Source organism: Camarhynchus parvulus, chromosome 28, assembly GCF_901933205.1.
Source record: "Camarhynchus parvulus chromosome 28, STF_HiC, whole genome shotgun sequence".
Lineage (NCBI taxonomy): Eukaryota > Metazoa > Chordata > Aves > Passeriformes > Thraupidae > Camarhynchus > Camarhynchus parvulus.
This window is the reverse complement of record NC_044598.1, coordinates 5,292,922-5,308,404: the sequence shown is the minus strand read 5'-3', so window position 1 is coordinate 5,308,404 and position 15,483 is coordinate 5,292,922. Positions and strand designations below refer to the sequence as shown.

Genomic DNA, 15,483 nt, shown 5'->3' with positions numbered 1-15,483 from the left:
CACTCCAAATGGAGCTGCTGCCCTGGGGCTGCTGGTTCACACGGGCTCCTTTGGGTTGGCTTAATCAGAGCTTGGCCCTGAGCCTTCCTTGGCTGGCCCTGTCAGGGGGTGACGCCATCCTGGGCAGACCCAGCACTCCCTTGCTTTGCTCGTCCCAGTCTCTTTTAGAGGGTTTGTGGGACAGAGACCCCACTGATGCTCCGGAGGGAGCGGGTGCGGCCCCACTGCCGCCCCTGCAGGTGTTTCCAGCCCCTGCTCCTCCTGCCTCAGTGGCAGCCACAGCTCCCGGCCACCATGTCATCGTACTGCTTGAGGACCACATTCTCGTCATCGTCGAAGTAGAGGAGGTTGATGGAGAAGAGCTTGTCGGGCACACAGCAGGGGCTGCTGACGCCCTCGCTCAGCTTCAGGGCATTGATGATGGACTGCACTGTGGCGTGGTTGGTCGGCCGCATGTTCTCGCCCAGAGGGAAGGGGCAGGAGCCTTTGCAGTGGAAGGCGTTGTACCCCCGTGGTGAGATGATCCAGCCAGACCAGCCAATCTCCTCAAAGTCCACGGACAAAGGATGCCTCTGGCAGGGCTGGAGCCGGCCCAGGGAGCGTGTACTGCGCGACCTGCCTGGCTTGGGCACCGGCATCTTGGCAGGGAGATCGGAAGTCTGAGATGTTAAATCTGTCAGAAAGGAGCATCCAATGTCATTGGCCACTGCGTGAGCCTGGGTGGAGGGAGAAGATACTGCAGCCCCCCCAGCCACTCCTCCCCACAGGTTTTGTCTGCAACCCTCTGATCATAGCCTGTCACCAGCCCAGACAGAGGCAACAGGAGGCGACAGCCTCAGTCTTACGGGCAAACTCAAATCCAGCTTCACATCTGCAAGCAGGCAACACCCCTGAGCAGGCTACACCAGAAAGGAGAGAGCCTCTCCCAGCAGCCAGGGAAGGAGGTTTGGATTTGAGGAGCCCACTTGTGGGGAGCACCTCCTGAGAAGGGATGTTGGCACCGAGCGAGTCGTGCCAGGCGTGTGGGACCCACCTGGGGAGCCGGCTGTGGGCAGCGACGCTCCGCGACGCCCATCGTCCGTGAAAAGCACCAACATGGGCTTCTTGCTCTCGTGGTGGCCCCGGCCAGATGCAAACTGCAGCGGTGGGGGGTCGAGTGGGCTCCCCCCCCGGCTCTGGACTGTCACCAGCAAACCCTGGTTGCTGCTTTCATCTTCGGTCCAGTCATGAACCTGGGGAGCCAAACCCACATGTGTCACATGGACCGGGACAGGCACTGCGCCGGTGTCCCCACAGGCAGGCCCCAGGCCAGCAGCCAGACATGGTGAACCAGGACCCCTTGAGGCCACACTCTGTGTGCCATGGGAAGGGATTGCTCCGGGGCTGCAGCACAGGGGACACTGTGGCAGGAGCCAGCACCAGCACACCCTGCAGAGCAGTGAGACAAGTTTGGGGAAGGATGAAGCAGCCCCGGGGCTCTTGGCAGGACTATTTCCTCTCCCTCCCAGAGGATGTATTCCCCCCATGTCACTGCAGAGACTGCAGACAGGAAACTACACTGGAGCCTAAAAGGTGAAAACAGAGGAAAAGTGACTCACAGCTGGCGTGATGGCAAAGACCTCCCAGCCCGAGGTTTGCAGTGAGACAAGCCGTGCTGCCAGCAGCTTCTTCCCTCCAGGGGTGTCTGGCTTGTCTTTCTCCAGCACCTGGTACACATTGACCTGGGGAAGGCAAAGGTGATCACCCCGACGTATTCTGCCCGAGGGGTTGACCGTGGACAGAGGTGTGGGGGCAGACGGGGAGTTATCGGCATGGATTTGTAACAACCTTGGTGTGCCTTTGCTGATGTTTGCACAAGCCAAAAGGATATTTAAGAACCTGCCACAGTTAAATCATCATGATTCTCTGTGAAACATTTGTTCATGTGATCCTAGAGCCAGGCTGTGTTCCCACTGCAGGCAAATGACCACAGTGTGCCCGTGGCACCCCTGGGCACAGGCTGGGGGACAGCTTTATCCCCATTCCCGTCCCCGTCCCCATCCCCGTCCCCATCCCCGTCCCCATCCCCGTCCCCATCCCCATCCCCATCCCCATCCCCATCCCCATCCCCATCCCCATCCCCATCCCCATCCCTCTCCTCACCTGGCAGAAGTGCTGCCGTTTGGGCCCATCTGTGACCCTCGGCCAGAGGCGGAAGAGGTGCAGCTCTGCCGTCAGGATCTTCTCGTTCTTGGCCACGCTGGAGAGGACGAACAGGAACCGCATCTCCTCGCTGTGAGCTGGAGAGAAGGATGTGCTGAGGAGAGCAGAACCAGGGGCGGCACCGCCACCGGCAGCGTTCAGCCCCTCCCCACAGAGGCGTCCCAGCCCCACGGGACGACTCCCGCCCTTACTTTTCTCCAGGAAGCTGCGGACGGTGTTGCCCTCCAGGATGTCAGGGTTCTTGGTGACACCATCCGCGTTGGCGACAGTGTTGAATAGATCCACCATGTACTGGGGCGGCTGCTTGAAGTGAGTTGGAGGGGCTGGCGGGTCTTCCATGCCAAAGACTTCCAGGAGTTTTTTCAGCGCCTCAGCCCGCCGGATGGCCACGCTGGCTGGGCTCGGGCACGCGGTCTGGGCCAGGGCCAGCAGCAGCAGCAGGACAGTCCGCAGCATGGCTCTGTGCTCGCTGTCCCTGCACGACTCCCCCGGCCTCCCTGGTGCTGCATTTATAACTCACTGGAAAGCTGGACTGGAGTGAAATATGCACAGGAGCAATCAGGAGGGTAAAGAGAGCTAATTGCCATGCTAACAAGGTGAGAAGCCCGGCTCCCGGGCCCCCTGCATCAATTAGCCCCAGTACACAAGCGGGAGGCAGGACGGCTCACCAGGCACTCCCAGGGCTGCCAGGCAAACGGGGCTCTGGGGCCAGCAGCCCCTCGCCAGGGCCTTGGCTGGGCTGCATTTGCTCTCCGTAGGAGACTAACTGGATTTTAATGATGGCACTAATGGGACAAATCGGAGGACCTTTGTGTGGAGGAATGCAGCCCATCAAGATGAGCATCCCCCGCCCGGGCCGGTCCTGCCCCTCTCAGCCGTGCTGAGAGCGAGGATCGTGGCGGGGGCTCAGTGTCCCCCTGGTGTCCCCACACCATGTCCCTGTCAGCGTGCAGGGTGGGGGCAGCCCGGGCTGTGTGTGGGGTCACACCGCAGCAGCAGCAGCAGCACCCTAAGCCAGCGTTTTTGGGGGGTTTTTTGGTTTTGGGTTTGTTTGTTTGTTTGTTTGTTTGGTGGTTTTGGTTTTGGGGGGTTTTGTTTGTTTGTTTGTTTGTTTGTTTGTTATTTTTTGTTTTGTCTTGTTTGGTTTTTTTAAGAGGCTATTGGCTTCCGGGGAATTAAAAGGCATTTGCTGTTAATTCCTGAATACTTGAACTTTACGAAATATCCGGTTAGTGGGATAAAAGCGAATGCTTTAGGTCTTATTCCATAATCACACAGAGAAACTAAGCTGCTGCAGGTGGACATGACACACTGTACAGCTGCCATGGGAATTAACGGAAAAATTAGCATTAATTAACTAATTCATCAACCGGCCGAAGCCCTGCTAGGACCACCTGATGGGAGACAAGGTGAAGGCTAACGTCCAGCGGTGCCCACAGTTTATTCCAACCCAGAGGGCTGTTAATTATGCAGAACAGGCACAGCGGCACCGGCTGGCTGGAGTTAATGGCGAGAGGAAACTATGGGTATCCCCGAGATGCTGTCCCTCCTCTTCCCAGCTCACCAGCAGCATGTCCCACAGGGTATCTGGGGGTGCCTGCAGAGGAGACAGCTCTGCCACGACACGCTCAGCTCCCGGTTCCCTCTCCTGTCTCCGGCTCCACAGTTTCAACCGGGAGCAGCCAATTCGAGCACCCCCAGCCCGTGCCAGACGGCTGCATCCTCCGGGGATGCTGGATGCGGAGGGGCCGTGGAGCTGCACAGCGGAGCCCCAAGGACCTGCAAATTGCTCACGATGTTTATTTTACAAGCTGCAAAACATTTTGTAGAGGGTTCATTTATACCCGCTGGTTAAAGTAGCTTTTATTTAAAAAAAAAAATAGCGTTTTCTCATTTACATATCCCACAGACAGTCTGGCGGGGTCTCAGGAGCCCCACCCGCAGCTTCCAGCCCCGCTACCCCGGCACTCCCGGATGGCAGCGACGGTGCGGACTTGGTCCGGAACCTGTGCCTGTCAGAGCCGTGAGAGGCACCGCGTCCCGGGGCAGCTTGTGCCCAAAGCAGGCCTTCCTCTCCGTCTTGTAACTCCCTGCAGTTAGAGAAAAAACAGTGCATCCCCAGTACAGCCCTAGTACAGCCCAGTGCATCCCCAGTACAGCCCCAGTGCATCCCCAGTGCATCCCCAGTACAGCCCCAGTGCATCCCCAGTACAGCCCCAATGCATCCCCAATGCATCCCCAATGCATCCCCAATGCATCCCCAGTGCATCCCCAGTACACCACCGGCCCCCACATCCTGGACCTTCTGTTCACACCCAGGAGAAGGGCAGACGCTCTGGAGTAGGATGGGGGAGAAGGGAGGCAGCATTTTTCCTACAGCATCGATTCCTTACTCCTGGAGTAACTCCACTGTCACCACCCCCTGGCTGAGCAGAGCAGCTCTTTCTTCCTGCATGGTTTGATTTGCTTCCCTTTGCATGCAAAGAATCCCAGAATGGTTTGGGTTGGAAGGGACCTTAAAGCCCTTAAGCCCATCTCATCCCAATTCTTGCCATGGCAGGGACACCTTCCACTGTCCCAGGTTGCTCCAAGCCCTGTCCAGCCTGGCCTTGGGCACTGCCAGGGATCCAGGGGCAGCCCCAGCTGCTCTGGGCACCCTGTGCCAGGGCCTGCCCACCCTCACAGGGAACAATTCCTGCCCAAGATCCCATCCAGCCCTGCCCTCTGGCAGTGGGAGCCATTCCCTGGCTCCTGTCCCTCCAGGCCTTGTCCCCAGTCCCTGTGCAGCTCTCCTGGAGCCCCTTCAGGCCCTGCAAGGGGCTCTGAGCTCTCCCTGGAGCCTTCTCTTGTCCAGGTGAGCAGGCCCAGCTGTGCCAGCCTGGCTCCAGAGCAGAGGGGCTCCAGCCCTTGCAGCAGCTCCGTGGCTCCTCTGGCTCCAACAGGTCCATGTCCTTCCTGTGCTGGGGACATATTTTTATGTCTACAATCAACACACAGTCCTGCCCCTTCGGCCTGAAGCACCTGCCTGGACCCACCCTGCCCCAGCAACCCCCTGCTCTTCCTGCCACGCAGCTTTGCCAGCAGGTGAGGGACACGAGTGGCACATTCCAGGCTGCAGAAGCCACTGTCAGGATCTGTGTCTGCTGTCCTGGGACAGCACAGGCTCTGCAGCCACCTGCCCAACTCAGCCCCATGGCGGCAGGTCCGGCTCTCCCCCCGGCATGGCACAGTGTGGGGGTGAGAAGGGGGTGCTCCCCAAACCCTGCTGGGGTGGGAGAGCTGGGGTGCTCTCCAAACCCTGCTCCGTGTTCCCCCGCGGGAGCCGCAGATGCGTTGGGTGAGAGGACGGGGGCAGCTCCCGCCTGGCCCGGGTGCAGATGTGCGGGAGGAGAGCGGATGGAGCCCGGCAGCTGTGCTTACCTAAGCAAGCAGGGATCCCCCGAGGAGCAGCTGCCCAAGCACCTTCCCACATCGATTTCCTGCAAAGATTTGCAAAACAAAGGCACAAAAATCCCCTGCAGCACCTCAGCAGGGACACCTCAGGACCCTCCACCCTCCCTCCAGCCTCAGGCTCTTCATTCATCCCCAAAGAAGGGCAGCAGCAAGGCACGGCTGGCAAGAAGTATTTTGGGGGCATAGCAGTGGTTTTTGAGTCAGAAACCCCTGTGCACAAAGGTATACTCAACTAGACAGTCGGGTCTCTGTTAAACTGAAGACATATCTAACAACTAAATATTTTTTAAAATAAATATCATTGTTCCTTAGTTACTTTATTAAAGAAATCCTCACTCCAAAGAAAAAGCCATTTGTTTCTTTATGGCCCTGATACATGCACGAATTAGTGGCAGCACAATACATTTTATAGCACAAGAGAATACAAATGTGAGGGTTTTACCACTCTAGTTTGATGCTAGTGTGAAGCTGCCGATGTTAGAACATCCACCTAGGAGCTCAAACCCCACATGAGGGCCCAGCTGAGCCCACCAGAGAGGAGCCAAACCCCTGGAAAGCCACCTTGAGCCATTCCTCCCTGTGTCCTGCAGAGCTCCGGACAACTTCATAGTATTCCACCTGGGAGACACAATCACATTTTTCCTTCATTTCGCAGTTCTCCAGGGTCTAAACCATCTCCCCACCACGTGAGTTTTTGACCAGAGCAGTGCTGAATTTTGTGGGCACACAGAAAAGTCCATCTGCAAGGAAACAAAATGGAAAATGAACCTGGAGCTGCACCCAAGTTTCCTGTGGCGGCAGCACAGACCACCCAGCTTTAGGCATCCAGCACCCACTGGGTGCCAAAAGGCTGTTCTCTGTGTCAGGGTCCCAGCTGGGAGTTTGGGGCTCATTCCTTCACCAGCTTGGGGCCTTAGTGGTAGGTTTTGTTCCTCCATGCCAGTTTCAGACCATGAGGAAAGGGAGGTTATTGTGGATGCAAGTTGTGACTGCTGTCCCTGACCCTGTGAAAGCCCCAGCTGTGGGGAGTGAGCACGTTATCGCTGAGAAAAACTGTATTTGAACACAAAATATTGAAGGCAGCACATTTTCAGAGCCACACTCTCACACCAGGGATGGGGGAATGTGATTTAGCATTAACTCATTCAGCATTTCCCTCTGGATTTAACAGGGACTGTGCCCTGAATGGGCTTCTCTGATGCTGGAGCCAGGGTTAAGGGCTCTCCTGGAGATGCATTCCCCAGGCACCTGCACAGGTTTGCTCTGAATGGGCACCAGGCGTGGCATCTGCCAGGGTGGGGAAGGGAAGGGAAGGGGAAGGGGAAGGGGAAGGGGAAGGGAATGCCCCAGTTCTGGGGTGTGGGATAAAGGAAGGCTGGTACCAGAGGGTTGGAAGGGGGAGGTGGACAGTGACCCCAGCTCTGGGGGTGCAGAACAAAATCCTGCTTTGCTTTTTCTTTCCCTATTCCAGCTTTAACTCAATGAAAATTCCCAGGGCACAAAGCAGTTCTGTCTGGATTTGACATTCCCGGTTTGGTTGGGGGTTGGGTTGTGGGTGGACACACCAACAGCCACATCCCTGCTGCTGTGTCACCACCACACCAGGACATGCCACCACTGCAGGGTGGCCCAGGCAGGGGCTCAGCAACTGGAGAGAAGGGACAAGGGTCCTCCAGCTGCAATGACATCTCCTTGGAAGGGCAGAGGCACTGACTGTCCTGCGTGGCTCAGCCTTGAGCTGATGTTCTGTGCAGAAAGAAACAATATTGTTTCTGTGCTAAATCTCCTGGCTTTTCTCCCTTCACCAAGTAAATTAGGGTTAAAAATCTGCATTGCATGAGCTAGAGGAGGGGGAGAAGGATGGCTGAGCTGATGGCCAAGTGCGTTTGGGCTCTATCTAGGTCCTGCCCTGCCCCAGCCCTTGGGTGTACATCCTTCGGGGTTTGTTTGGCTCCTGGCTTTGAACGGGTTTTGAGAGTTTCCTGCCCCCTCACAACTACTTCAGCAGCTGCTGGAGGAGATCTCTTTGTTCCAGGATGGAGCTGTTTCCAGGGGAAGGAAAAGTGATTTCTGAAAGCAAGTATCTCTGGGATGCCTTAAGGGTGGGACACAAAATGACAATGGATTTCTGGACGTCAGTGATTCTGGGTGAGATTTTAACATACTCCTCCAGCCCCCCACCACCGCTCCGTTCCTCTGATGATTCCAAATTTTTACCATGACACTGAAAGTATCAGCCCGACTTTATGCGGGAAGATGCCAAAGGAAAGTGCAGAGACCTGCCCTAGGGCAGAGGCGAAGCTGGCGGCGAGTCCACATTTGCCAGCCCTGGGCTATTACTGTGACTGAGATTCTCCCTCCCCACTCCATTAATTCCCCTCCCCGGGGCAACAGAATTGTCCGGCACCTTCCACTAACACGTCTGGGAAGTAAATGCTGATTCTCTCAGCTCTGGAAGAAAGCACTTCACGCTGCCTAATTGCCTTTTCCACTTGCAGCTGGATAAGCAGCAGCTGCTGCAGCTGTGCCGCCCTCCTGCGCTGCCCAGGAGGGGACCCGGCCTCAGGCAGAGCCACTCCCGGCCCCTCCGGCTCCCGGGATCGTGGGATGAATTCCCGGGCCCTGCGCTGCTCCCGGGGCTCGGCTCAGCCCTGCCGCGGTCTCTGTCCCTCTCTAGTGGCGCTGCCACAGCCCTGCCGCAGCAGCTGCTGGCAGCTTTGAACGGATTGGCTTTCAGAAATGCCAGAAAAATTACATCAGTAAATTCCAGGACTATGGAATTTGTCAAACAGTTGTGGTAAATCATTTCAACACCACTTTCAATTCTGATAAAATCAGTTCATCTCCACTGACGTGTCTGGGTTATTTTATGAGTGAACTCACGAGACAGCTCACCAGTGCACAATGAATGAGTTCAGCTTTGTCCCAGTGGGAGGGTTTGATCCATCTGGAATTATTTCTTTCAGAGTCTCCATTTCCAAGTGATTTTTGAACCAGCAGTGTAGTTCACTGGTACTAAAAGGGCATTTTAGAGTGTCAGTAAGGAAATTGAATTTTCCAGTGCTCTGCTTCCAGCAGAGCTTTTATCATCAGGTTGGTTTCCTTGCTTTGATTGGGAGGGTTGGAGCAGAGACCCCCGAGGTCCCTCCCAGCCTGGGTTACTGATTCCATCTCTGGCTAGAGGACATTTCCCTGTATATGAGGTGCCTGTATCCCCATCCTCACCCACACACACAGCAGAGAATTATCACTGTGCTTGCAGACCTGTGTGGTAAAGGCCCAGCAACAGGAAACTCAACCCCAAAACACAACCCCAATACTCCCAAAGGCAGAGGCTCTGCTCAGCAGACTGGGTGCCCTGAGCTTGGACACTGGTGCTGATCACACAAGAGGGCTTCTTCCCATATTCCCAGAGGGAGGGAGGGAGCAAGGGAGGAAGAGGAGCTCTCCCTGCGCTGTAGGTTGGGTCAGAGCACTGCCTCACGGTAATTGTGACCTCCCAAGGAGAGTCTGGAAAGGTTTTCAGGGCCAGGAGCCGAAGCCATCCCTCAGGGCAGGTGCTGCAGTGGCAGACCTCCACCACCCCCACCTCCCTCAGGCCTCCGAGGAGCAGGAGCCACCCCGGTGCAGCCGGGCCGGCTCACAGCACCCCGGGGCAGGAACGCAGGGCTCTCCTCTCACCTGCAGCACAGGGCAGGGCCAGGGGACACACCCACATCAAAACACTGCTTGCATACCGTTTATGACAAGTTGACCCACGTGGTTGACCCAGGAAAGCCAGCTGATGTAATCTTTTTGAATTTCAGTAAAGTTTTTGATACTGTCTCTCCCAGGATCCTTCTGGACCAACTGTCCATCCCAAAGCCAGATTAACACATCATGGGATGGATGAGCAACAGGCTCATGGGTCAGGCACGAAGGGTGACAGTGGCTGGGGTGACATCAGGCTGGCACAAGTCACCAGTGAGGTTCTGCAGGGCTCCATCCTTCACCCAGTGCTCTTCAACAGCTTCATAAATGTCTTGGATGCAGGACTGGAAGGGACACTGAGCATATTCACAGACGATGCAAAACTGGGAGGAGCTGCTGACTTCCTCAAAGCCAGGGAGACACCGCAGAGACCTCAGGAAATCAGAGGGCTGGATCATCACCAACCATATGCAGTTCAACAAGGGAAAATGCTAGACCCCGCAAGCGGGATGGGGCAGCCCTGGGTGCAGGGACAGACTGGGAATGAGAGGCTGGAGAGCAGCGCCACGGGAAGGGCCCTGGGGGTCCTGGTCAGTGGCAAGTTGGATCTGAGTCACTGCTGTGTCCTGGCAGCCCCAAGGGCCCCCCTGTGCTGGGGGGCACCAGGCCCAGGGAGGGATTGTCCCACTCTGCTCTGCCCTGGGGCAGCCTCACCTCCAGTGCTGGGGGCACTTTGGGCACCACAGGATCAGAAGGACCCAAAGCTGTTGGAGAGTGCCCAAAGGAGAGCAACAAAGATGGTGAAGAGCTTGAGCAGGAGCCATTTGAGGAGCAGCTGAGGGCACTGGGTCTGTTCAGCCTGCAGGAGACTGAAGAGAGACCTCATTGCAGTTACACCTTCCTTGTGAGGGGAACAGGAGGGGCAGACACTGATCTCTCCTCTGTGGTGACAGCAATAGGCCCCAAGGGAATGGGCTGAAGTCATGTTGGGGAGGTTGGGGCTGGGTATTAGAAAAAGGTTCTTCCTCCAGACAGAGGTCAGGCACTGCAACAGGGAATGGTCACAGCACCAAATCTGACAGAGCTCCAGGAGCACTTGGACAACGCTCTGGCGCACATGATGTGACTCTTGGGGATGGCTCTGTGCTGGGCAGGGACTTGGACTTTATGATCTTTGCAGGTCCCTTCCAACTCAGCATTTTCTGTGATTCTACGATTACATTTTCATCATTATTTACTCTTCTAAAGTTGGTGTCTCTGGAGCTGACAAGCTGTCACTGCTTGTAACAGCTCTTAATTTGGATAATTTTATCATTCCTATTGTACACAAGAAGCTGGTATTTGGCAAACACTAAAGGTTAAATTTGTGCAAGTGCTACTCTCGTGCACTGAAAAATCCTAAGAAACCTCAGAGAGTAAAGCTGTTGTGTCCTTACAGCCACTGCAAAGGGCAACAGGGCCCACAGACTGCTCCTGAAGGCCACAGACTTTTTTCTGATGAACAAATGGAGCTCTTTTATACTTCATCTGCTTTCTCTACTTTTACAGGGCATCTTGTTGTTTACCTACTGATAGCACTTACAACATCAATCCTGGGAAGCAAAAGCCTGCAGTTGCCTCAAACTTATGCAGCAATAAACAGGGAATTCAAACACAGGATCAACCATGGTACAGCTCAGGTCCAGGGAACTGAGCTCCTTTGTGCAAAGGAATAGACACTGGCGTCAGGCTACTCATCAATTCCCGTGCTATGAAAGATGTTTAAGTGTTGGCTTATCTGGGCAACAGGTCCCCAGCACACTTCTGTCCTTAATCCCCCAAGGGAAAAGCCATTTGGAAAACTTCAACATAAAAAAACAGCTGAGGGATGGGCAAGATGTGAGTGTAGAAGCATCAAGAATCTTGGTTTCTGGAGGGTGAAGGGGAACTCAGAGGAGCTGTGGCTGTCCCATCTCTGGCAGTGTTCAAGGCCAGGTTGGACAGGGCTTGGAGCAACCTGGGATAGTGGAAGGTATCCCTGCCTGTGACAGGGGTGGAACAAGATGAGCTTTAAGGTCCCATCCAATCCAAACAACTCCATGATTCTGTGAACGCACCGTGCCCAACACGGAGGAAATGGCTCTGCCTCCTGCAGCAGCCCCTCTCTGCAAACAGATTCCCATGCTCCTGCACTCTGCTGACAGCTCCTGCACCTGCAGTCACAAACCCCTGAGCCCAGCATTACCCTAGGTACAATTCCCCGCCATTTCTGCCTGAGCTGGGATGAGGCACTCAATGCCCAGCACAGGTCCAGCTGCTCCCTGTCCTGAACAAAATGCCTCCAGCACAAAGAAGAAATTTTGTTACAGATAGACATGACACATCTGACCCTGGCTGGGTGGGCCAAACACCCTGTTTAGTTACTCCAGGAAAACACTCTGGCACTGTTTCTCTCACTGTTTATCTGCTCTCTTTATTTCTACCTTACTGCAGAGCTGGGTGAAAGGAGTCCCCTCCCACAGCACAAAGGAGCTCATGGGCACTAAACCCCCAGACTCCTGCACAGCAGCTTCTCCTGACACAAACCCCACACTGCCTGCCAAGGGCAGCCACCCCTCCGTGCTGCTCACTGTGGAAAGCACACACCAACCACAGCAGCACCACGTGTGAGCAGAGCCCACCACAGCCCCACAGCACAGCCCTGCTCTCCCAGCCAGAGGCCAAAGCAGTGCCAAGGCCAAGAAGGGAAAAGGAACTTACAGGCAAAGATGGGAACCTGCAAGAGCCCTGTGAGGAAGAGCACAGCTTGTGGGTCCTGCAATGCTGCACCTTGGGAAGCACAGGAAAGTCTCCAGTACCTCTGACACTTACCCCTGCCCTCCCTGGCAGGTGAGAAGGTGAACAGCTCCCAGCCACACAGGCTCACATGTCCTGGCAAATGTCCCGACTGTGAGCTGAACAAACACTTCAGCAGCCTGGGAAATGAGCATCTCTCCCACAGGATCAGGATTGTGCTCCCAGCCTGGATCAGGCTCTTAGCAAACTTCTGAGTGTTTCTTGAGAGCCACTGGATTTTCTGACAGCCTGGGAAAGCTCCCTTGAGGGGTCCTTGTTCTTATCACCACTTCCAAACTAATTTAAGTTTGTGGTGACTGGGAGCCACTCTCAAATACCCTCATTTGAAAGAACATGCATCCTTCATCCTCCTTCATCCCATTCAATGGTTTTATCTGGGGACAACCCACACCAAGTGGAGTCAGAGCTGGCACTTGGACAATGTTGGGAACACAGCAGGACATGTCCCAGCAGTGATGGCAGCATGTCCCCCACAGCCACACAGTTCTGCTGTTAACTCCAGCTAGGAAAGCTCTAGCTAATGTGGAAAAGCCCCAGTGACCTCCTGGCAGTGCTGGTGCCCATGTGCTGCCAGGGCCCCTCAGACAGGGCTGGTGGCAGCAGCGCTCCTGAACAAGGATGGACTCAGCTCCTCACCAAGAACTCAGGGTCTCTGCACCAGCTCCTCCAGGGCACAGGGCAGGGAACAGATGCAGGTCCCAGGGAAAACGTTTTGCCAGATTCAGGAGTGAGAGCACACAGGAGAACAGTGATGGCATCATGGACACTCCCCTGGCATTCAAAATGAGGTTTGCGGGGTTGGGTTGGGGTTTTTTCCTACAATTACTTACAAGTGCAACAGTCACAGACACTTAGAGAAGCTGCACAGGCCTCGGGCCAAGCCGAGCTCCCCTGCTCATCCCCAGCTCCTGGAGGGTTTCTCTGGAATGGATGCCTTGAGAAAACAATTAGCAAAACCAAAATGCTAGAGAAGGCATCCTATCAAAACTAAACCATTTCCCACCAGGCTACAGGAACCCCAGCCCAGAGCAGGAATCAGCACAGCTGCTCAACAGCAACAACATCAACAATTTAATTGTGTTAAGAGACAAACATATTAACAAAATCCACATTTAAATAAAAAAAATTCCTTGTGCCTGGGCACCTGAGCCAAGCCACTCTCTGTTCACAGCTCCGTGGTGCTGCTGAGTATCCAGAGAGGCTGGGACTGCTACTGGGAGTAACTGCTGTGTAACCTGGCCAGAGCAGAGAGCTGCACGGCAGCCACATGGGAAGGGACATACAAAACAGTTATGAAAAAATATCCATTTTAAATAAAGAACTTACAATAACTTCAACTTTATAAAAAATATCATGGTTGCCATGTCTCAATTCTAGGAATTATTTTTGAACTCTCAGCATCCTGTTTTCCATCTCACACCACCTCTGCAGTCTCTCCAGAGAGCTCTGTTTCTGTCCACCTCAGTCCAAAGTACCTGAAAATGAAAAAACATATTATAGTCTCAAGAATTAGAAGGGCAATTCTGTGAACAAATAAATCTTGTTTACAAACTGGCAAAAGAAAATGCAGTAACTTTAAGCAAATCACATGAGTAAAACCAAATCCAGCAAAAAAACCCCAACTACTGCACGTGCTTCAGCCATTCCAGTGCTCAGAGGGGCACTGCAAGCCACACTAGGAATTACTGAGGATGTGGACACAGAGAGCTTTGCAAATGATTCAGTTCTTTCTCTCCTAAGTAGGTTATTACACAAAATACTGAAATCAAGTAGAAACTCACCTTCCAAAAAAGCAAATTCATCAATAGCTTCAATGGCATTATCTGAAAAGCAAATTGAGAACAATTAAAATAGATAAACCAACTCGATATTTGCATCTGTTTCAAACTGCAGCATTTGAAATTACATCACAGCACAGTGACCAATTTCAAAGAGATTCATTTGTTCTGGAGATGGTGTGTGAAATTATTACTGTAGTCTTTGGTAGAAGTTTTTCTCTGCCATCTTCAGGGAAAGAATAAATCCATAATTCAGCACCTCCAGACACGGGGGCAAATCCCCCATCAGAGCAACCCTTTGGTAAGAACAGCACAGAACATGCTCCCATACCCAGGTCTTTTCTTTGCAGGGTTTTCCTTTTCCCTTGCTGGGCATACACATAAGCATCTTTGGCTATGGTTTCAACAAACAGCTCCTGCAAGGCAAAACAGAACAGGTTCACACAGGAGAGGAGAGAGAGAATACCCCGAGGAAAAAGAAAGGTCCTACAAGGCTTCAGGATTAGATCAGAATCTTCATCCTAACATTACCCATTCTTAGTAAACAGGTCTGAAAATACCAAAGGAAATGGCTGGACAGCGATGCACAGGACAAGCAGTGAGGGAGAAAGCTGGTAAGCTCCCACATTCTCTGGGAGGCCCACTCCACACCAGGGGCTCCCAGGGCACCTTCTGAAGGGGGAAAGGTGTCCTGTGCTCAGGAGATGAATCATGGAATCCTTCAGGAGGAGAAATACCTCTAAGATCATTGTGTCCAACCATCAGCCCAGCACCACCTCCACGCTCACTCCCATCCCATGTCCCCAAGCACTACATTTTTTGAACAGTTCCAGGGATGGTCACTGCCCCGGGGAGCCTGTGCCAGAGTTTGACAATTCTCTCCATGAAGGAATTTTCCCAATATCTTAAACCTCCCCTGGCGCAGCCTGAGGCCATTTCCTCTTGTCCTGTGCCTTCCTGCTTGGGGGAAGCGACCGAGCCCCCCGGCTGTTCCCTCCTGTCACGGAGCTGTGCAGAGCCACAAGGGCCCCCCTGAGCCTCCTTTTCTCCAGGCTGAGCCCCTTTCCAGCCCCCTCAGCTGCTCCTAGAGCTCCAGACCCTTCCCCAGCTCGGGCCGGCCGCAACCGCCCCGCGGGTCCCTGAGAGAAGGGAAAACCTCCTGGGCAAGACCAAGCAGCATCCCCGCAGCGATCCGGGCCCAGGACCCGCGGGGCCGCCCCTCACCGTGGCCCGCGCCAGCACGAACACGGCCTCCTGGCTGGCCAGGGTCACGTCCGGGTCCGCCTTCACCAGCGCCTTCACCCGCGCCAGCGGCAGCCGGGCCAGGCGGGCCGGACCCGGGCCCAGCTGCCCCGCGGCCGCCGCCTCCTCCCCGGGCGCCGCCGCCTCCGCGGGTCCCGGCCCCGGCACGGCCGCCGCCGCTGCCATCCCGCCCGAGCGCTGCGCCTGCGCGGGGCCGCGGGGCCGGGCCGCGCTCGGCGGGGCCTCGCTGCATCCTCGGCCGGGCCCCGCGGCGCTGCCGGCC

The 15,483-nt window shown here is 54.9% G+C and overlaps 2 protein-coding genes across 2 annotated transcripts; both read right to left on the bottom strand.

Moving 5' to 3' along the window:
* Window positions 1–266: 266 nt before the first annotated feature.
* Window positions 267–2,658, bottom strand: LOC115914347 (bone morphogenetic protein 2-like). The gene is made up of 5 exons (XM_030966831.1): window positions 2,394–2,658; window positions 2,143–2,279; window positions 1,599–1,721; window positions 1,034–1,232; window positions 267–673 (listed from the first exon to the last, which is right to left on the bottom strand). Exons 1-5 carry the CDS (start codon window positions 2,656–2,658, stop codon window positions 267–269), a joined length of 1,131 nt encoding a protein of 376 aa, XP_030822691.1.
* A 10,570-nt stretch (window positions 2,659–13,228) lies between these two features.
* Window positions 13,229–15,483, bottom strand: POLE4 (DNA polymerase epsilon 4, accessory subunit). Its single transcript, XM_030966728.1, has 4 exons — window positions 15,183–15,483; window positions 14,290–14,374; window positions 13,962–14,003; window positions 13,229–13,655 (listed from the first exon to the last, which is right to left on the bottom strand). The coding sequence occupies exons 1-4, from the start codon at window positions 15,384–15,386 to the stop codon at window positions 13,642–13,644; spliced, it is 345 nt and encodes a 114-aa protein (XP_030822588.1). The 5' UTR covers window positions 15,387–15,483; the 3' UTR covers window positions 13,229–13,641.